The following is a 21,995-nucleotide window of genomic DNA, read 5'->3' as shown; positions in this document are numbered from 1 at the left end:
TCATCTGAGCCTTCAGTGAGTTGTGATCACGGATCACAGATGACGGTAACAAATACAATAATGAAAAAGTTGGAAATATTGCAAGAATTACCCAAATGTGACAGAGGCGTGAAGTGAGCAAATACTGTTAGAAAAAATGTGCCAACAGACTTATTCTGTGCAGGGTTGCCACAAACCTTCAATCTATAAAAGAACACAGTATTCGCAAAGTGCAATGAAAGGAGGCATACCTGTATTCTGACGGCATCTTTATTTCTAGCATTTTCCCCAGCAATGGTAGTTGCTGCCTGATGGGCTCAGATCTGCGCACCTGCCCCTGAGCGTATTCTTGGAGCCCTTCCGTTTTTGCTTGGAATCCCTCCAAGCCCAGTGGGCGTGCAGGGAGCCGGCTGGTGACCCTCAAGGGCTTCTTCCCAGGGCCGGGACTGGTCTGGCCACGTCTTAGGCGCACACCCCTGAGTTCAGTTTCCTCCTAGGTGAAATGGGGGTGATGATAATGGACTCATCTCTGAAAATTGTGCTGATTAAAGGAGGTTCTGCCTCTGTGGCCAGAGCGCACCGTGTGGGTTGGCCCCGGGGCTGGTGGGTGTGACTGCACGCTTTCAGTTGGGTCTGCAAGACGCGCGAGGAGGTAAGCGGTGCCCTACCCCCCAAGTGCCTCATGTACGACTGGCTTCACTCACCTCGAGGTGTGTCCCGGAGCATTGCCTTTCCAGGCCCTGCCGACTGCTGCAGAAAGGCAGGGCACTGTTTTGTAGCACCCGCACAACCAAAAGAAAAGTCTTAGAGCATAGCACGTACCATGCCACCCCCACGAGGTGTCATGTGCTTTCCTGTTTTCTTTTTAAACTAAAACACTGATTGGGACCTACTCAGTGGACTTCACCGCTCACTACTGGGTCATGACTATGGCGTGAGTGCCCGATCCAGAGTCATGTGATGAACGCGTGCAGAGGATCGGAAATGATTAGCTTAGAGAATGTGTCAGCATGTGTCCAGCCATTTGGAGGACGTTCCGGGACATTGATGAGCCATAACTTGGAATTTGTGGATCAGAAGTGCCAGATGCGTGTGACAATTTAAGGTGAGATGACAATGAAGTGTTTCCAGAGTGTTTCATAGGACTCAGAATCCCGAAGTTGTTTCTTCCCACTGTAAATGACCTTTAGTGAGGTGTAATTTATATACCACAAACTTCACCCATATCAGTGTCGTGCGATGCGTTTTAGTAAGTGTATACAGCTGTGTGAGCATCACTGAGTTGGTTTTCGAATATTCCCATCTCCCATTGTTCATGTGCCCCTTTCCTCTTCCAGTCCCTCAAAGTCACGGGTCTGCTTTCTGTCTGTGTGTGTATTTTGGAATGCCTGCTTTTCTGGTTCCTCTTTGGAAAAGACAGATTCCAGAAGTCAGACTCTCCTGGAAATCGTCATTTGTCCACCCTCCCTGCTGAGACCTGCCGGGGCTGGGTTTCTCCCCTGTGACCCGCCACCTGGTCTAGAGCCCAGGGGAGGACCAGCTCGGGTCCGTCTGCAGGAGTTGGGCACCAAGGGCTGGTCTTGTGTGGGCATGGGGTGGGCGCGTGGGCTTTTAAGGCAGCGGGGAATATTGGAGGACCCAGAGCTGTCTTTGGGTCTCCTCGTGAGGGCCCCTCAGTGTACACTGGCTCCCCTCAGTTAGCGCCATGGGCCCAGGATGCCATTTCTAACTCGACAAGCCCGCAATTCCTATTGCGCCAGTAAACAGAGCCTGAGCACCTGGTACTCCCATCCCCAAGAGGAGGAGATGCATCCGCCACGCTGCAGCCCGCTCCCTTGGATCCAGTCTCTCAGGCCTCAGGTCTGCGCACCTGTCCCTGAGCGTATTCTGTCGAGGCAGAGACATCTAGAACAGCCCCAGAGCTACCAGAGACATACGTGTGGTGGCAGACTGCCTTCACCGCTCAGGTCAAGTGTGTGACTCCCGCTGGGTGTGTGCGGTTGTGGTACCTATGGGAGACCCCCTGGAGCTCCGTGGGGGCAGGTCAGAGTGGGAGGAGATGCCGTTCTTGTCCGGAAGGAGCAGACACCTGGGAGGAGAGGCTATGTGAACAAATAACCACGTTCTGCTTATAGTTTTAATAGATGTTCCGGGAGGAGAGAGAAAGTGCTGAGGCTGGCCACGGAAAGGGCAGCTTACTTCCTGCTCGGATGGGCTGGGTCTGGACAGGAGGCATCTGGGCCACGTGTTGGGAGACGCACTGGGAGTGGAATAGGATGGGGATGGGAGGGAAGCATGGCAAAGGGAAAGAGCAATCCAGGTTGGGGAAGAGCAGTTCCCGAGGGTTCTGAGAATGCAGGTGGACAGCGAGGGGCCGGAGGGAAGCAAAGAGTTCCCTGCATGAGGTTTTGGGGTCTTAGAAACCTTGGAAATCTCTCAAGATCCCCATTAGGGGCTTATGGAAGATGGCTTTTCAGGCTTGATATTTCTTAAGGGCTCTCAGTCTCAGTGGGTGGGTTTTGCTGTGATCTTTCATAGAACCAGACGATGATAGAGTGAGGCAAGACCCTAGAGCTGTGCCGTCCAGCCCCGTAGCCACAGCCACGTGGGCGATTGCACACGTCCGTCGTTGCGAGCCCAAAATGAGATGGGCTCTGAGTGCAAAACATAGACTTTGTAGGAAAAAAAAGTGAAATATCTGTTTATAATCTTTATAGTCATTGCATGTTAAGTTGATGTTACGTGTTAGATTCCGTGTTAAGTTGATGTCCCTATTCCAGCAAGCTGTAAAGCTCACGGGGAGCCAGGTAGGTCAGAAAAGTTGAAGGGAGGTCATTATAATTTCTTGAGGATTGGTTTGGAACTGAAATGGAAACATTGGTATCCCCTCTGAATGGCATATTAAAAACAAGCACGAGTTGGAAATACAAAGATGATCTTGTTCCAGGTGCCCTAGGATCATCCTGGTCTCCCTTTTGGTAAGGAAAATATGTGAAGGACCTGTGGTTACCCTTTTCTCTCTGCCTTCACCTTCTGCTGCCCTCCTCCACTTTTCTGCACTTTGGTGTAGTTGCTGTCCGAGCTTCCAGCGCCCTGAGCCTGGCCGGGTAGGAGGGCACGCTCTTGGAGGCACTGGATCGCTACCCACAGCTCTCCCCAGTGGCAGGCTGTGGTTGGCCGGATAGTGGCCTCCCAAGATGTCCACGTCCTCATCCCTGGAAACCAGGACTGTGTTACCTGACGTGGCAAAAAGAGACTTTGCAGGTATGAGCGAGTTAGGGATCTTGCGGGGCCGGCGGGGGCGGATTATCCCAGATATCCGGGTGGGCCCAGTGTACTCTGAGACAGGGGTCTCTGCAAGTGGGAGAGGGAAAACCAGAGAGATGGCATCCTGAGAAAGACTCGACTGGCCGTGGCTAACTTCGAAGATGGAGGAAGCTGGAAAAGCCCAGAGAATACATTTCCTCCCTCGAGCCTCCAGAGGGGATGCAGCCTGCCTGACACTTTGGTTTTAGTTCTGTGAAACCCAGCGGCACTCGTGATCTCCAGGACTGGAAGATAATACATTTGTGTTGTTTAAAGCCACCAAGTTTGTCTCGATTTGTTACAGCAGCAAAAGGAAACTATTAGAGTCTGAAGCAGGTCTACTGGAGAACTGAGGGGGAGGCGGGCAGGGGAGTGGACACAGCTGGCTCTGCACTGTGACGCCCACGCCCGGCTAGCACGACCCTGGCAGGTTTGCTCGCTCATCCCCATTTTGAAGATTGGGAAACGGAGGCCCAGAGAGAAACAGAATGACTCATCCAGGGTTTCGCGGCAATAAATGGCTCTCTTGGAGCCGGCACTGACTGAGATGGTCCAGGGCCGGAAGCCCTGCAGGATGTGACAGGCAAACGGGCACAAGAAGAAGCCAGCGTCGGTGCCATCCATCATTCTCTCCCTTCTCGTGGACCAACTCTGGTAAGATTGGCCCGCAGAACGTATTCATTACCTCTGCTGTGGCCAAGGAGAGCCGTTTGTTAAGGGGAGACTCTGCAGTGGGAATATCTCTGAGGGGGCTTGAGAGCGCCTCTCCTGGCTGGGGTTGCTAGGATCGGGGGGACGGGGTGAGGGGACTGGTGAGAGCTGGCCACTACGAGCGCACGCTTTGAAGCATGGGGACAGCGGGTACGCAGCTTCTCAGTTCATTGCTTACCATGTTTCCCCCGCTCCCCCGCGTTCTGAGAATGCTGTTAAACTTACCCTCTACTCCCTACCAACGTGTTCCTTGAGAGTAAAGCACGATTGTGCCATACAGTTTATTCTGAGCGCCCGAGCAAGTGCATTGAAGATATCCCCAGAGGGTAATGAAAAAAGTAATTACTTTTAATTACTTTTAATTATATCAAGTGCTTACTGTAAGCTCATGTTCATTCTTCACAATAAAGAGCAGAGAATTGGAACATACCTAACGAGATGACCCAAGGTCCCTGGTAAATGAATTAGGGTTTACTGCAAATGATGGAAGATGCCAACGTGATGGAAAGTGGTGCTGACAAGGAGGTGAAGGGCACGGGGAAATACGCAAATGAAAAAAATCAGCGTATGAAATTGTATGTAGCATGACTTTTGCTGTGGAAAAATGAACTGTAGAACAAAGAAGAAAGGAAAACAAATGAAAACATGAATCCAGGGCTTCTGGGTTTTAGGTGATTTCATTTCCTGTTCCTTATACTTTACCGTGAGGGTTCTGCGTTGAATCTGAGATACGGAGAAAAGAGCTTCATATCCTTCAACCTTGAAAATTTACTTCTTGAACCCTTTCAAGGAAAATAATTATAAATATAGATTATGAGCTTTAAAATAAGCAGAGATGTTTCTTTCATCATAGTTTTAAAGATTGGGGTATGATTCACATATAACATGGAACTCACCATTTCGTTTTTTTTTCTTTTCAAGATTTTATTTATTTATTTGACAGAGAGAGAGACAGCTAGAGAGGGAACACAAGCAGGGGGAGTGGGAGAGGGAGAAGCAGGCTTCCCGCCGAGCAGGGAGCCCAATGTGGGGCTCGATCCCAGGACCCTGGGATCATGACCTGAGCCGAAGGCAGACGCTTAACGACTGAACCACCCAGGCGCCCCAGTGGAACTGACCGCTTAAAGCATACGGTTCACTAGTTTTCCGTATATTCACATTGGGCAACCATCACCACTGTCTCATTTCAGAACATGTTTATCACTCCCGACAGAAGCCCTGTACCCTATTAGTAGTCACCCCCATCCCCTCTCCCCCAGCCCCTGGCAACCACTGATCTACTTTCTGTCTCAGTGGATTTGCCTAATCTGGGCATTTCTTATAGATGGATCCACACAGCACAAGGCCTTCTGTGTCTGGCTCCTTTCATCGGCGCAACGACTTCAGGGTCTATCCACGTTGTAGCGTGTCAGGACTCCCCGTTCTTTTTTAATGGTTGTATAATATGCCATTGTATGGGTAGACTGTGTTTTATTTATCCATTCATCGGTTGATGGCCCTTAGTTGTTTCCGCCTTTTGGCTATCGGGAGTAATGCCAGTATGGACATTCATTTGTGTGGACATTTGTTTTCATTTCTCTTGGGTATACACCTAGTTGTAGAATTATTGGGTCATATGGAAACTCGGTGTTTAACTGTGTGGTGTTTTTTTTTAAGATTTTATTTATTTATTTGAAAGAGAGAGAGAGAGAGAGACAGAGCATGAGCAGGAGGCAGAGGGAGAGGGAGAAGCAGACTCCCCGCCGAGCAGGGAACCCAATGAGCGGCTCGATCCCAGGACCCTGGGCTCATGACCTGAGCCGAAGGCAGACGCTTCACCGACTGAGCCCCCCCGGCTCCCCAGTGTTTAACTGTTTTGAGAAATTGCTGCACTGTTTTCCAAAGCAGAGCTTATGAATATTTATATTAGCAGAAATTAGGAAATAACGTAGGTGTCAATAGTAGGAGAGTGCTTAGCAAACTGTTGGTAAAAATGCAAACTCTTTATTCCTTGGTCACGTCCTAGGGGTCAAAGGCAGTTGAGATGTGAGAATTGTTCTCAAGGAGCTTAATCTATTCAACTGTTCCAGGTGATGTTTACAGAGAATTTATAACAAGGGAGGCAGAATATTTAGGCTATACTGTTAGGCCATCTCCAGGAATTTTGGGAGAGACTCAAGGTATGAATTAATAAGTATACATGTTACAAAGTTAAGTGGAAAAGGCTGGATAAAACATTGTATATACTATGCCATCATGACCATGTCAGAAAAAAAAAAAACCCAAAAGAACACAGGAAAAAGATGGAGGAAAACACACCAAAATAGGAATAATGGTTGTATTTGAGTGGTGGTGTGAATGGACATTTTTCTCCTATGTAGGTGTAGTTCCTAAACCCTTTGTAATGGAAACAGGAATGCCCGAGTCTGCGTGTGGCGACTGTGGGAAGGAGTTAGTTGGAAAAATCTAACATTAAGTTTCTGGAGAGATGAGAACTTGCGAACTTGGGCCAGCATACCTGTGAGTGGAGACAGAACCTTGGCCTTGCCTTGGGGAGGACTCGGAACACCGGCCCAGGGCTTTGCCCTGCCTGGCCCTTGACACTGGGCACTTGCAGAAGAACCACGTGCTCTTGAGGAAGAGCCATTGGACATCAGGGTCTCCACCCAGTTGGAAGGATGACCACTAGCAGCATGAAGGGTCACAAGATTGTCCAGGAGGAAGCCCTCCACCATGCCGAGGGTGCTGGTTGTCTCTGGTCACGGATGAGATCTCGCCTAGGTGGCTTCCGGCCTCAGCCTGACATGCAGGACTCATGCTTTTTAGCCAACAATGGCCAGAAAGCAGTCCTTGCTGAAAAACTAATACCAAAAGAACTCCACTGTTCCAGACTCCCAGACCTTGCCCTTCTGACAATGAAAAGGGAACCAAGAGTTACTCAGCTCTCCTCATTGTAGCAATGTGGTCAAATACATTAGAAAATTGAACAACTCATCTGAAGCGATTTACTTATCACTGAAGTAATGTTACTCACCAACACCTTTCTTGGGGAAAAAACATCATTTTGGTATTGGTACAGTTTCAGATGTTCATGGAGGCATGTGCTGTGCAACAGAAAACCATGAAGTCTTTCTCCCGTAAACATTTTGGAATGATACTTAGGACAATAAATTTAGACATTCTCAATGCTGTTATTGAAAGTCATGCCAAAATGTGTCTATATGCGATGAGGTTGCAGCTGTCTGAAAATCTGGAGGGTGTGTCATTCTCATAGATGGATGAATCAGAAGAGCAGTGTAGATGTTTATTTTAATGTTCTTAAATAGGACGAAGAAACTTTCTCTGCATTTCACTGCCTCCTAGTAGAGGACAGCCTGGGTCATCACCACAAATGTCCACTACAGTATCTGATAGAGTGGGAAGGGATGTGAGGGCTTAGTATTTATTGGTTACCTATTGCTGCATCACAAATTAAACTCTGAAATCTAGTGCCTTCAAATGACAGCGAGCACAGGATTTCTGTCGCACAGGAATTTAGAAGTTTATCTGGGTGGGCCTTGCTTGGGTCTCATGAGGCGTTGTGGTCAAGATGCTGCCTGTGGCTGCAGTCATCTAAAGCCTTGGCTGGGGCTGGTGGATCCACTCTCGAGGTGGTTTATTCATGTGGCTGGCAAGTTGGTGCTGGCTGTTGGCAGGAGGCCTCCGGTTCTTCTCCATTTGGGTCTCTTCATTGGGCTGCTTGAGTGAGCTCACAACATGGCTGCTGGTTTCCCCCAGAGCTGGCAGTCTGAGAGAACATGGTGGAAGCACAGTGTCTTTTATGACTCCCACCTCGGAGGCCACACACTGTCATTTCCACAGTATCCTGTTGGTCGCACAGCTCCACCCTATGCAGTGGGGGAGGGGAGCACACGAGGCCATGAACAGCGGGAGGCAGGAAGCATTGGGAGCCATCTCAGAAGCTGGCCGTCATGGGTGTCCTGCCGCAGGTGTGCGTGTTTCACAGTGTGATGGGTGAAGCCAGGGAGTGGGTTTATGTGCTTCTCCTTGCTGTCAGATAGCCCCTTTGCTGCATTCTGCCTGCCCAAGGGACCCCTGTCTTTGCCTTCTAGCTTACCACTTCTGTCTTTGGGGAGTTGGAAAACTTCCATCATTGAGCCTGTCGAGACTACTGTCAGGTGAGTAGATGGGCTCAAAGTGTGGGCCCTGTGGATCGATGAGACCAACAGCGAGGACTCGATAACTTCTCTGTGGGTGCAGAGACCTTGCTTCCGACGTGAGCTGGACTGTGAGAGGCATGCCTCCTCATCGGCTAGCTTTGTAGTACTGATTCCGTGGATGACCGTACAAACTCCATACTTTGTTTGGAAAGAAAGTGGAATCCGAGGCATACAGATTCTGTATCAAGCCACAATAAAATTCACCGAGACAGTAGATGTGTCATTTGGTTTATTTTTAGAACAAGTATGGAAGTGTTATTATAATTACCTGCATTGTTTATTGGATCGAAAAATGAAAATAGGAACTTAAAATAGTTTTATGACAGTTCTTTTTTTTTTTTTTAACATTTTTATTTATTTATTTGACAGAGAGAGAGAGACAGCTAGAAAGGGAACACAAGCAGGGGGAGTGGGAGAGGGAGAAGCAGGCTTCCTGCCGAGCAGGGAGCCCGATGTGGGGCTCCATCCCAGGATCCTGGGATCGTGACCTGAGCCGAAGGCAGACGCTTAACGACTGAGCCACCCAGGCGCCCCTAGTTTTTTAGCAGTTCTGAATTAATGAAGTGAATTGGGCTCTGTAGTGCTGTAAGGTCAGGTTTCCCACCTCTATTTGTTGATGAAATGAGATCATAGATGTGAACATGCTTAGAATGTACCAGTGCTGGGGCGCCTGGGTGGCTCAGTCGTTAAGCGTCTGCCTTCGGCTCAGGTCACGATCCCAGGGTCCTGGGATCGAGCCCCGCATTGGGCTCCCTGCCCGGCGGGAAGCCTGCTTCTCCCTCTCCCACTCCCCCTGCTTGTGTTCCCTCTCTCGCTGTGTCTCTGTCCAATAAATAAAAAATCTTAAAAAAACAAAAACAAAAAACAACACACCAGTGCTTGGGCATTTTTCTCTAAGCTTATATGTGAATCTAGAATGGCAGAGATGTGCTCAGGACTCCATTTATCTTAAAGTAGCATTGTTTTTGTTGTGGTTTGGTCCCCTTCGGGACCGGAATCACGCACCACACCCTGCTGTTACTTGCTTGACTTGGAACGCGCCACCATCACGCCATTCGGGGCCTGCCGAGGAATCGCGCTGCGGACGTTGGTGTTCCGGGATGGTGGGACAGACGGCATGCCGAAGGCTCATCCTGTGATGTTGTGCACTTTTGAGTGCATTGTATTTGGCAGGCTGGCTGTGGCGGATTTTACCTTCTGTATTTTGCTGTTTTGATATCGACTCTAACATCTTAAAACTATGTGTAAAATGAAGACGAGTTACAATCTATGCCGCTCTGATGGTGTTTATCGGTTTCTAAATGCTACTGGGAGAGACAGAGCCTGGTTGTCTAACCAGTTTGGGGAAATAACATGTTCAGAATTCATACTGGTCTTGTGAGATTTGGCTGTGGTTGCGGTATCTCACTTTCCTAGGGCCAGGGACTTGAACAGAAGATGTGGGAGGACTGAGTTAGTGAAATTTAGGTTATCGGATTCCCATGCATAGCAGTCACTGTGCATTTATAGAGACAGCCGAGGAGATAGCTGCCCAGACTCAGACAATTATAAGGCGTGGCCTATTTTATACAACAGCTGTCTTGTCAATCAATGTGATCATGGGATGTGGGGGAGGGGGCGGTTCTCCCTTTATCTGGGAGAAACCCTTTATCTATCTATGTCAAGCCAAGGTTTCCTTAGTCACATTTACTTCAAAGAGAGAGGTCTGTAGACAATGTGCTTTTGTTGTTTTTCTCCAGAAAACAAAAAGGACCCTTTGCCATTTCCGACTCTTACTATCTAAGGACCACAGGCAGTATGGAGTAGGTGTCTCCTTGTATTGGTGCCAGGCTTGCTGGGCTTTTTGCATTTGGTCAGGGGGTAATGTTTAACTCCTTGACTGATGACCTCTGGTAGATGAAACTTAACCAGTACGTTTTAGATAGACTTAAGCTGTCATGTACGGAAACATTTGGGGGGGCATTTGTAAGGGAATGAGAACAAAACACGGGTGTTCTGTTGCGGAGGTTCCAGTGTCATCACCTCATTAAGCGTAGGAAGAAGATGCTCGTTTTACCTGTTTTGTAACTGTCCATATCTATTTTCGCTGCTATTTAAAGTTGCACTTTGACATAGGAATGCTTTTAACTGCGAGTGTACTGATACTGTTGCTGCATATTATTCAGGCAAAGCCAGTGAATTAATATCCCAGCTAAATAGTTGGAGCAGAAGCAGTCAATTAGATGAAATAATATCTAATTTTGTATTAAGACCTAATTCTAGAGTCGATGCAGCAAACTTAACGAAATTGACCTTTCAGATTTGCTTTCCTAATTTTATTTTGCAGGATAACAAAGCCGTTGACCTTTGCCGATTGTGTTGGGGATGAACTTCCTTTAGGATGGGAGACTGTATACGATAAACAGATTGGGATTTATTACATGGACCACATAAATAGTAAGTAGACGCCCACATTTGAGTTACTATATGTGAATGAGTTACTATCCAATGCAGCATTCAGCTGGATTTTATAAATGCAACCTGAGGTGGTCGTTTGTGGAGTTCTTCAAAAAGCGAAGCCGTTGTGTGGCTCCTTTGCTTGTGTGTTGCCCAGGATTGCACGGGATATGTTTAATGGACGGTTTTAATGCCTAATAAAGGGAATACATTTCCCAGGCAGTGTGGAAATAGAAATATCTTTCATAATGAGAAGGTTGTTTATTACAAAGTGGAGCTTACAAGTTCTTGGAACAATAAATGTCCAAGTGATTACCTTAACTTCATTTTGTCTTACACATTCAGTTTCAGCTTCAATATACCAAGCCTTTGTGATCTTTGTGAAGGGAGAAAACTGTGTAAAGACTACAGCTCGAATAATACAGTGGGTCCCTGAAGCACACCAGCTTTCTTGGAAGAATTGGGTAGAGCCGTGGCTCTCGACCAGGGCTAATCTTGCTTCCCAGGACCGCTTGGCAACGTCTGGAGGCATTTTCCGTTGTTGCGCCCGGGAGAGGAGCTAGTGGGCATCGAGTGGGCAGGGGCCAGGGCTGCTGCTGAACTTCGTGCGCTGCGCGGGACAGCCCGCCGCAGAACGCGCTGCGCCCCGAGTGGCCATGGGGCCGACGTTGGCACACCCTGGTTCACAGGCTCCATGCTGGTCTCTGCCCCCTCACTCCTGGCTTGCCGCCCCTTCATCAGCCTTCCTCCATCTGGTCCCAGCGGGGGGCTCCACTTCTCTCTCAGATTCCCACTTTTGCACTCTCTCCCATTTTCATTCTAGCTACCCTCAGTGTTTCTGTCATTTAATCATTCTTCACTCCTGGGGACATGAAGCGTGGCTTCCCCTCGGCGGGTTTTCTGTCCTTCAGTGCATTAAGTGCGGGCGGGGGAGGCTGGGAGGGCCCGAGGCCGCACGATGCCGAGCCCGTGAGCGATCTGAAGCTCTTTGCTCACTCCGGTCCCATGGCTCCTCATGTCCCCTTAGTGCGGTCGACCCAGGTTGGGGTCTTTGGGGCCGATTCCCGCATTGGCGCCTCCTGGCCAGCCTCCCGAGTCAGCATTCGGAAACCTGAATGGCGAGACTTCCTTTCTCAGTCCTGGGGCAGTGGAATTTCTGATACGCGGTGGTCAGCCTTGCACTTGATTGCAACCCTTACCCGAAGACTGGGCAGTGGGGAGAGGAACTGCCCTGGCTCATCTGCGCTCCCAGGCAGTTATCTAAGGGGCAGGAGGGCTTCTGGGTAAATCCACCAGCCACCGGACAGAGAGCGGCGCTTAGTGAGGCTCCCGGAGGGCAGCCCTCCCTGTAGCCCCAGCTGACCTGGTGCCCCACGATGGTCGGTGTTCGAGGTGTCTTGCTGTCTGGGCCTCCCTTCCCGGCTGCTGGTGGGCAGCCCCCGCAGGTGAGGGACGCCCCCACAGGTGAGGGCTGCTGCCCCATGGGCCTGGGCACATGTGCACCGGGCCTTCATCAGCAGTCTTTGGCCTCTCCGAGCCCAGGTGGTATTACTGAATGGCAGAGGCATCTGCCTTACCCAACCTTTCTGGAAAGTCTGCCTGCCACTGAGGTCCTGGACCCGTTCTGGCTCGCCTCTCTTGTAAACCCAACATCCTCATCCCTCTGTGCCCCCTTCTTTGCTGTGGGTGTTCTCGCTCACCTGCTCGCTGTCACAGGGAATGTTTGAGTGCGCCTCTCTGTGCTGGCCACTCTTTGGGCTCTGGGGACGCAGGGAAGTGAGACCCAGTGTCTACCCTCAAGGATTCCTCATGACACTCTAGACGTGGCCATGAACCCAAAAACTGAGTAGCCACCAAGGACTTTCTTCTAGCCACTGAGTATAAGTGGGATGACTCAGCACTGCGGGTGATGAAGACATCAGAGAACCCAACTTTTTTTTTTTCCCAGGAACAGGAAAGGTTATTATTGTTGTAATAAAATGTACATGGAGGCCAAACACTGCGTTCCAGAAAACTTTCTCCTGAGAACCCAAGGCTTCATAGCACACCTCTGAAACTCTTTAAAGGCACGGAACCTGAGGAGTCAGATATTAAATTGGAACCGTGCAGGTCAACCAGAGGGACCCGGGTTGACCGCCTTCGAGGCCCCCAAGAGCGTCTGGTGTGCTGGGCAGAGTGCGGGCCATGGCCGCGGGCCACGGCGGTCCTCAGTGCTGTGGACACAGCCGTGACTCTGCCCCGCCCCAGGCCCACGGAATGTGAACTCCGGGCTAGCTCAGGACCCTGATTTTTGTTGTTGTATTTGGTTTCTTATTTCCTGGTGTGAGCTTTTGAGGCCTGGAGGGGCTTTCCAGTAGGGGCCTGGGGTGGCACTGTGAAGGGGGGTAGGGGATATTGGCGGAAGGCGGTTTAAACGGAGAACTTCCTTGAAACATCCTAGCAAGCACTTGTGTGTGTGTGTGTGTGTGTGTGTGTCTGTGTGTGTGTGTCTGTGTCTGTGGTAAGGTAAACATGACATGACATTTACTTTTTCAACCATTTTGAGGTGAAATCCACAGAACATAAAATTAACCATTTTCTTTTTCTTTTTCTTTTTTTTTTTTTTAAAGATTTTATTTATTTATTTGACAGAGAAAGACACAGTGAGAGAGGGAACACAAGCAGGGGGAGTGGGAGAGGGAGAAGCAGACTCCCCGCCGAGCAGGGAGCCCGATGCGGGACTCGATCCAGGGACTCCAGGATCATGACCTGAGCCGAAGGCAGTCGCTTAACCAGCTGAGCCACCCAGGCGCCCAAAATTAACCATTTTCAAGTATGGAGTTTGGGGACATTTGGTGTGTTCTGCGTTGTACAGCCACCACCCCTGTGTGGTTCCAGAACATTTCATCACCCCAAAGTCAAATGTGGAACCCATGAGCCGTCACTCCCCATTCCCCCTCCAGCCTCCCAGCCCCTGGCCACCATGAAATCTCCTTTCTGTCTCTCTGGATTTGCCTCTTCTGGACATTTCATATAGATGGAATCATACACTATGTGGCCTTTTGTGTCTGACTTCTTACACTCAGTATGACGTGTGTGAGGTTCATCCGTGTTGTAGCATGAAGTGGCACTTCATTCCTTGTTACGGCGGAATAACCTGCCATTGTACGGATAGGCCACGTTTTATTTATCCACTCATCAGATGCTGAAATTAAGGCCGTTTCCACCTTTTGGCTGTTGTTACAGTCCTGGCCAAGCACACTTAATTAAATTTATTTATTTATTTATTAAGATCTAATTGGCTTTATGAAACGATTTGTGAGTCAGGTAGCATCTCAACTAGCAAATAGAGGAGAGCTCCCCAGGTACATTTTAAAAGAGTTATTTTGCTTGCTTGCTTGCTTTCTATTTTTTCAAATTTTTATTTAAATTCTAGCTAGTTAACATATGGTGTATTGCATATTTATTTAGAATTTGGGTTGGGGGAATTTTGCCAGCACTTCTCTGAGCTCTCCCTTACTTTTGCATGTACTTACCAATATGTCATCGTTAAAACAGCCACCACAGCCCGGGGTCTCAAAGTTTGGAACAGGGACACGGCTTTGCATTTTTTACTTAATGGAGGCAACACTTGTGTTGAAATGTCCCTTAGGAGATCTGTCGCAGTGAAGGAGGGGAGCCTTCTCCGAGTCTGGGTGTCTGGCCCGTTTGCTCAGTCTGCCTCCTCAGTCTCAGGATCAGCTTTTGGGAGTGTAGTCCTCTGCCTGCAGAGCCGACTGCCCCATCCGTTCCGCATTCAGTGAGCTTGCATTCAACAGTTGCCGATGGCTTCTGGCTTTCGGATGACCGAAAGCTCCTGAGACTAGAACGCCGACTGAGGCCGCGTGCCTGCCTTTGAGGGGCTTGCAGTTTAGTAGGAGGGAAACAGAAACATGGAAGCAGTTAGGCGCCCAGCGGCAAGAACTGCAGTCCTCCCCATGGCACAGAGGCGTATGTGCTTGCAGGGGCCGAGGAGGCTTCAAAAAGGAGCTGCTTTCAGAAAGAGACTTGGAAGGTGGTAGGGTTTCCTGGTGGGCAGAAAGGACAGAAGCTGCAGCACTTTGGAAAAATTCATCCTGGGGAAAGGACAGAAGGTAGAAATGAAGCTGGTGAGTTAGTCTCGGGACTCCGACATCATGCGGAGGATATTGCTTTAATAGAAGATACTCATGTGCCAAAGAATTGCGAGCAGAGTTAGGAAGGCGACTTTGGTGAGCGCACTGAGCATGGCCTTTGGTGGGATAAGGCAGGAAGCCTGCGTGGTTTTGGAGAGGTGTCATGAGGATCCGAGCGAACTCAGGGGAGAGGGAGTGAAGGGTGTGTCGCCAGTCATTATTATATCTAGGGGCAGGAATCACCAGTTCTTGATGACCCATGGAATATTCTGGGTGAGGGAGAAGAGCAGGCACTCTCTGGGGATGAACCCCAGGTTGGCTAAGTGGGTAGATCCAGATGATGCCGCTCACTTCGAGAGGCGAGGCAGAAGGATAAGCATGTGCTTGCGGTGTCACTATTTGCTTCCGGTTTCGGTAGTAAAAGGACGCCGTGTGAGAATGAGTTCTGCTTTGGACGAACGACCTAGAATTACTCTGGGTCCTTCCAGGGGGAGATGTGTGTAGGGGGCAGTTGGAAGGAGAATGGGAGCCCAGGAGAGAGGCTGGAGCCAGAGGGAGACATGAGCCTCCCTTGTAGAGTGAGGAAGCCGGAGTGGAAAAGGGGAGAATTTATAGGTGGGAGGAGGTGAGAAAGGTCACAAACATCGCAGAAGGGCTGCAGGTGTGGTGTGAAGGCAAGGGGGAGGGGAGCAAGCTGGATCAGAGGGGCATCCCGAGCCAAAGAAGTCTGCGAGAAGAAGGTTGGAAATAGCCGTTAGTTTGACGGTGATGAGCTCATTTGGTTTCATCTCCGCCAGTGTTTATTCACGGTGTGAAAAATTGTGTGGTATCGTCTTCTGCCCCCCTCCAGCCAACCTTTGCATGTCCGTAGAGTTTTCTTCTCGTCTCAACTGTGGGTATGTGAACAGAAGGTGTTCTGCGCTATAGGAAGTTTTGTTATGTAGATGCTTCCATAATGTGCATCCTGGCAGTTAATTTTCACATCGACCATTTGCATGACTGCATGACTGTTGGTCGGCCTAAAGATTTTACTCTTTTTTTTTTAAGATTTTATTTATTTATTTATTTGAGAGAGAGAGAGAGAGAAACAGCATGAGAGGGGATAGGGTCAGAGGGAGAAGCAGGCTCTCCGACGAGCCAGGAGCCCGATGCGGGACTCGATCCCAGGACTCCAGGATCATGACCTGAGCCGAAGGCAGTCGCTTAACCAACTGAGCCACCCAGGTGCCCAAGATTTTACTCTTAAGTCACTTACGTTCTCACCCTTTCCATTTCAGAGCTTACCCAGATTGAGGATCCCAGAGAACAATGGCGGCGAGAGCAGGAACGGATGCTGAAGGAGTATTTGATTGTAGCCCAGGAGGCTCTCAATGCCAAGAAAGAAATCTACCAGATTAAGCAGCAGCGGTTCGAGCTGGCTCAGGAGGAGTACCAGCAGCTGCACAGAATGTGTGAGGACGACACCCGCTCCTACACCGGCTGTGAGTCACCGCCTCCGGGGCTCACGTGCGTGACTTGAGAAGCCCCCTCTGCACTAGGTTACCCGCAGACCCCGAACTTGACTCGGGCAAGCCCGCTTCCTAGAGTTCCTCAGCGCATCCTGTTAGGGAGTCAGTGTTGTGCTCTGGAGTCAGGCATAGCCTGCAGCCACTGCTTAGCGACGGTTTCTCAAGTGCCTGCCTTGTGCCCGGGCCCGGGATACGGCGGAGCCCAGGAACGCAGAGGTCCCTGCCGCCAAGACCTTCCGTCCGGGTGGGGAAGGGAGAAAATAGGCGAGTTTCCGGTAGCGACATGAAACCACCTCACGTGTCGTGTTTGTCAGTGCGGAAAGGGGCTTCCCCCAGAGATCTCTGCCGTGAATAGATCACCTTGGGAAGGTCACACAGCGGTTTCGGTGATCCTGCCTCCTGCATGGAGAGATTCGGGAGCCGTCGCCCGTGTCGAGCACCTGTTTCTTTGTAGAGTCCTTTGTGGGGCAGTCCGCTGAAGGTGGAGGAACTCAGTGTAGCCCAGGGGGTCGGGGGGATGCTCTTCCCCCACCCTCAGTGAGACGGACGCACACCGATGTTCTCAGAGGGAATCCCTCTTAGTTTTCGAGGCTGCTGGACGTGGGCCCCCATTTCATTAGTACTCAGCAGGTGCTCAGGTGTTCAAGGAACCCGGTCCAGTCTCAGAACCCAAAGCATGTTGTTACTGACACGGTCAGTCATCGCTGGAGCCTGTCCCCTCCCAACAAGAGTTGCCAGACCGAACAGCCCATCACAGGTGCACACGGCCGGGAGTGTTATGGGTGCCAGTGAGCTTGGGAAGAACGTGTGGAAGTGCTGCTGCTAAGGGCTGAGACATGGAGGGCCTTACCCGTGACGTGACTGCCACGTTGCCGGGCATTTGGCTCTGGTGACACAGCCTTGAGCGTTAAAGACACGGTCAGAGCTTTATTCTGGGTTGCAAGTCAGAATGGAGTTAAGGCCAGGGGGCCAGAGGTCTTTCTTACTGCAACTGCTGTGGAAGGTGAATAGACCTCACAAGCTGTGGGGAGGAGAGGGGTGGGGTGTCCGCTCTGTACCAGGAATTGAAGAGAGGTCTGCATCGCGCTCCCTGAGAGAAGGTCAGGACTCGGGTTTAAGGGTTGTTTCCAGGTCGTCTTATCTCTTGTTCTTCAAATATCGTTATCTACGAGATTTTTTTTGGTTTTTGGCTTTTGTTTTAACTATCCGTCAGAATGCAGTGGTCAGCCCAGTGCTAATTTTTAGAGGCAGGTTTCTTATCTCCAGAGTTTCTTTTTTATAATGTCTTCCTCTGATTTTGGTATCAGGCCTCACAGAATGAAATGGGAAGTGTTCCCTCCTCTTCTCTTCTCAGAAAGAGTTTGAGTGGGATTGGTATTTGATGGAACGTGATAGAATTCACCAGAAAAGCCATCTGGACCTGAGTTCATTGTGGGAATGTTTGTAACTATAAATTCAGTATCTTTAATAGATACAAGGCTATTCAGATGTTCTGTTTCTTCTTGAATCAATTGTGGTATTTATGTGTTTCAAAGAATTTGTCTATTTCATCTAATCTAAAAGTCAGTAAACTTTTTTTTTTATCAAGGGTTAGATAGTAAATACTTTAGGCTTTGTGGGCCATATGGTCTCCGTTGCAACTACTCAACCTGTCTTTATAGTGCAAAAGCAGCTAGGGACAATACATAAACCAATGTGTGTGGCTTGCTCTGAGAAAAGTGTAAACACAGGTAACAAGCTTGATTCGGCCTGCAGGGAATTTGCCAACTGCTGACCTAAGTTGTCAAGTTTATAAAGCTGTTTGTAGAATTCCCTTACCATTTTCTTAATATCTAGACACTCCGAAGTGGTGTCCTTTCATTCCTGATACTAATATTTTGTGTCTTTTTTTTTTTTCAAATCAGTGTAGCTAAACTTTTATTGATTGTATTTATCTTTACAATAAACTGGCTTTTGGGTTTTTTTTTTTTTTCTTTTCCTGTTTCTTGTCCATTTCTATTTTATTGATTTCTCTTCTTTATTATTTTCTTCCTGCTTCTTAGTTTGGCTTTACTCTGTTCTTCTTTTCCTAGCTTCCTAAAGTAGAAACTTAGATCATTGATTTGAGAGCTTTCTTACTTTCTCACATGACCTCTAAAGGTATGAATTCTTCATTAAGTGCAACTTTAACTACATGCCACAAATGTTGGTATTTTTTCAGTCATTTCAGAATGGTTTCTCATGTCCTTTGTAGTTTCTTTTTTGACCCGGGGTTCTTTAAAAGTCAGTTATTGACACTTGTTAAAGATGTCATGTTGTTGATTTCTAATTGAATTCCATTGTGGTCAGAAACTACACATGTAAGATTTCAGTCTTTGGGATTCTACTGAGATGACTTATGGCCCAGCATATGGTCTCTCTCAGTGGCCTCATAGCGTTAGAAGCCCATGGACTTGGTACTTCCGAGGTCACACCTAGCTGCAGCGGAGGCTTATAACTGTTTCTGAGAGCGTAGGGTTAGCGATTTGAAGCCTTTTAGAAAAGTGACTTGACAGAAGCTAGGTTGAACCATATGAAGTTGTTGTTTTTGTAGCTTAAAAAGGGCTGAATATTGGCAGTCTCATATGATTCAACCTAATAGAATGTTTCTTCCCAGTAGCCTTTAGGGACCTTATCTGTCCCCTAGTTGGGTTTGGTTAAGTCTCCAAAGGCTCTCCAGTCAGTTCTTCTAATAAGAATGGAATGGGAGAAAGACATATCAGAAAAATTTGGCAGGAAGTTTCTTGCCAGTGATTGAAAAAGACAAATTGCCTCAAGGGAAGATTGCCTACTACCCATGCCTCCAAGACTTTGGTTGCAGTGAAGGTGGGGGCTGGGGACCTGAGCCCTTGCGGATGCAGGGTTAGGACGACCATCGAGCACCCCGTTGGATTCCACACCCAGCCCTGGGGGAAGCAAGAGAGGAGGAGTCCCAGGGCAAAGCTGAGCACGCAGATGAAGAGCACTGAGAACTTGTAGTCCTTTAATGCTGGGACATCCCTCAGCATCAGTGTTTGTATTTCCATGGGCTTTTCTCTCCCTTGACATTTGGGCAAGTAGGGAATTACACTCAGTTATATTCCTTCCTGTGCTCCGTAGAATTTAATGACTGCCCAGTAAAAAACAATACTCAAGATGCTGTCCTGAGTGGTGCATGAGGAAACCTTTAGTAGAGGAAGCAGATGACTCTGTAGTGTTGACCTGAGATTCTGACACGCTCATCAGAATCCCGACCTGCTAGAAGTGTCTATGTAGACGCGGTCTCTACATCCACTTGTGGAAGTGGCCTCGGGGGCCACATTGGGCCTGCCTGTTTTCATGAAGGGCTGGAGATGCCAGTGGATTTTGCCAGGGCCTCTCGGCTCATCTGGGAAAAGACTCAGAATGGAATCTAGGACTTAATCTAAGTGCTTTACCAGGTTGCTGCTGTCTCTGGGGTTCTAACGAAGTTCTTTCCAGCTTGCCATTTAACCTGAACTACCAATTACGATGAGGAAAACTCTTTTAGATGACTCAAAGGAATTCTCTCTGGCCACGCCGGTCTCACACAGCCCAGATTGCTGTCAGGGCTAGTCGTCTAAAGCAGGGAGGCGTCTCCGTGCTCTCGTACTGGGAACAGAATAACATCTGGACTTACTTCTCATTACTTCCTTCATCGGCAATGACTTGAAGGGAAAAGAGCCAGTATTCAGTGGGCTAGTGTTATTATCTCTGCATTGTTGGGATTGCAACATTCTGAGGTACATGACGCTGTTTTTGTTGTACACATGAGAAACGATACTGGGAAGGCTAAGTTACTTCTTCAAGTTTACATAGCCAGTAAATGGTAGAGCTTGGACTTGAACCGAGATCTGTTTGTGTACGTGGCCTTCAGTGCCTTGTACTGTTTCCTAGACATGGGAGAGGCAGCGCAAAAGAGCTAATCGTGCTTTTTGAAACACCTTGCCCTCTCATTGTTCAAGTTATCTGGAAATAAAGACCGATTATAAATGGACAAGTCATCTGGCAATTTTGCAACACTAAAAGGGGCAAATGGAAGGCAGAGCACCATCTGCTTCTTGGCTTTCTTGTGGCCCATGGTAGGATTGCCAAACTATTCATTTAGTTTCCAACAGATACTTATTTAGCACCTGCTGTTGGTAAATACTAAATGTTGGGGACACGATTTATCCCTAATGGCGGATGGTGGGGAAAATAAGGCAATGATGGTGAACAGAGGAATTAACTAAAACAGCCATTTTTAATATTGGAGCAGAAGGGTACAAAGGAGGGTGGGAGTAAGGGAGGTGCATTTCTGCCACACCCTTCACAGATTTCTCCCTGAGTTCTGGAAATCACCAGAATAAAACTCCATTCACTGGAGAGAAGAGATTTTGTGTCAATATTGGGCCATCTGGTATCTTAAGAATATCCAAGCCTTGACCTTTTTTTGTCCCTGAGCAAAACAGATTCAGATGCTGGCTGGATTTGAGCGTACATGTCCCCGTGAGACTAAGAACCCTACTCTGCTTTATTTCTGGGGGCTGCTCGGTACCCAGGCCTATTTTATGCTCCGTAGAGCGCGGGGCAGGAGCGGCTCAGCTGCTACTTCTCTGCAGCTCCGTGTTGTAGTTTTCTCCTACTTTCTTCACGTGTTGTGTTGTATTGCTGGCAAAGGAGTTTTATTAAAATTGTTGTAGTGAAAGAATTTCTTGCAGCCTTCAGGATCACTACAAAAATTGAAAAGTGAAAGTACTACCTGACAATTGGAGACCTTTGTGTTTCTTGACTTGGGTGGTTACATTTGTATTTGCTTTGCATTAAGTCACTGTTTTGTACACTTTGCTTCATTAACTTGTTAACATTGCTCATATCTAGCGGTGGAAAGAGGGAGGTCTTTTTCTTTTTTTAAATTTACTTTAAAATTTGTCTCCAGTTGCATGCATTTATTTCATACAGTGAGCGTAATTCTCTCTGGGTGAAGAATGAATTGATTCCTCATCTAGAAGAAGATGCCCTGCTTTCTTCATTGTAATGTGTTCTTCTCTTTGCCTTTCCCACTGAATACGTTTGTTATGTCGGAAGCTTTTATTCTGGAGCTAATCGTTCGGTCTTCCTGAGAAACTTTAGCTTCCGGATGCATTCGGTTGAAGTATATGACCATTTACAGGGTAAATTATAGTCTAATCCACAGGTCAGAAAATTATGTGTGGCCTTTGGGCTGACTCTTGTCCACTCTGGCTGTTTATAAATAAAGTGTTATTAGAACACATCCACATCGACTCACTTACCTATTGTCTGTAGTAGCTACAACAGCAGAGTTGAGGAGTTGAGACAGAGACCATATGGCCCACAACACCAAAAGTATTTACTATCCGGCCTTTTGCAGAAGAAGTTTCCCAACCCCTGGTCTACACCAATAGCTCCGAACCCTGGCTACAGGGTATAATCTCCTGAGGGGCTTTTAAAAGCTGCTGCCTGGGCCCCACTCCCAGAGATTTTGATCTGATTGGTTTTGGGTGGGGCCAGACATTTGTTTGTAAAGCATCCCAGGTGATTCCCAGAGTTGGGAATCCAGTAGTCTAGATTGACTTGTGATGGTCCCTTCCAGCAGCAGGCATATGACTTTGTTATCCTAGCTCCTAGGAACTACCGGAAGTCTGCACCAAAAGTATCTTTGGGTGGTTGGGAGAGTTGGCCTAATCTCCCGTGAGAAAGCGCTGACC

General features: G+C 48.3%; 1 protein-coding gene across 2 annotated transcripts in view; it reads left to right on the top strand.

The window, feature by feature from the left end:
• WWC3 (WWC family member 3) overlaps positions 1–21,995 on the top strand; it is a 113,660-nt gene that overhangs the window by 28,450 nt on the left and 63,215 nt on the right. The window contains exons 1-3 of one of the 2 annotated variants that reach the window (XM_081809197.1): positions 847–1,084; positions 10,522–10,631; positions 16,042–16,245. In XM_081809197.1, the coding sequence (XP_081665323.1) occupies positions 10,616–10,631; positions 16,042–16,245 (220 nt within the window). In that variant the 5' untranslated portion in view covers positions 847–1,084; positions 10,522–10,615. Of the gene's footprint in view, positions 1–846; positions 1,085–10,521; positions 10,632–16,041; positions 16,246–21,995 lie in introns of those variants that run through there. The other variant, XM_081809196.1, reaches the window with a different exon arrangement.

Source organism: Leptonychotes weddellii, chromosome X (genome assembly GCF_054177405.1).
Source record: "Leptonychotes weddellii isolate Sample4059 chromosome X, ASM5417740v2, whole genome shotgun sequence".
NCBI classification, from domain to species: Eukaryota; Metazoa; Chordata; class Mammalia; order Carnivora; family Phocidae; genus Leptonychotes; species Leptonychotes weddellii.
This window is presented reverse-complemented; position numbering and strand designations above follow the sequence as displayed.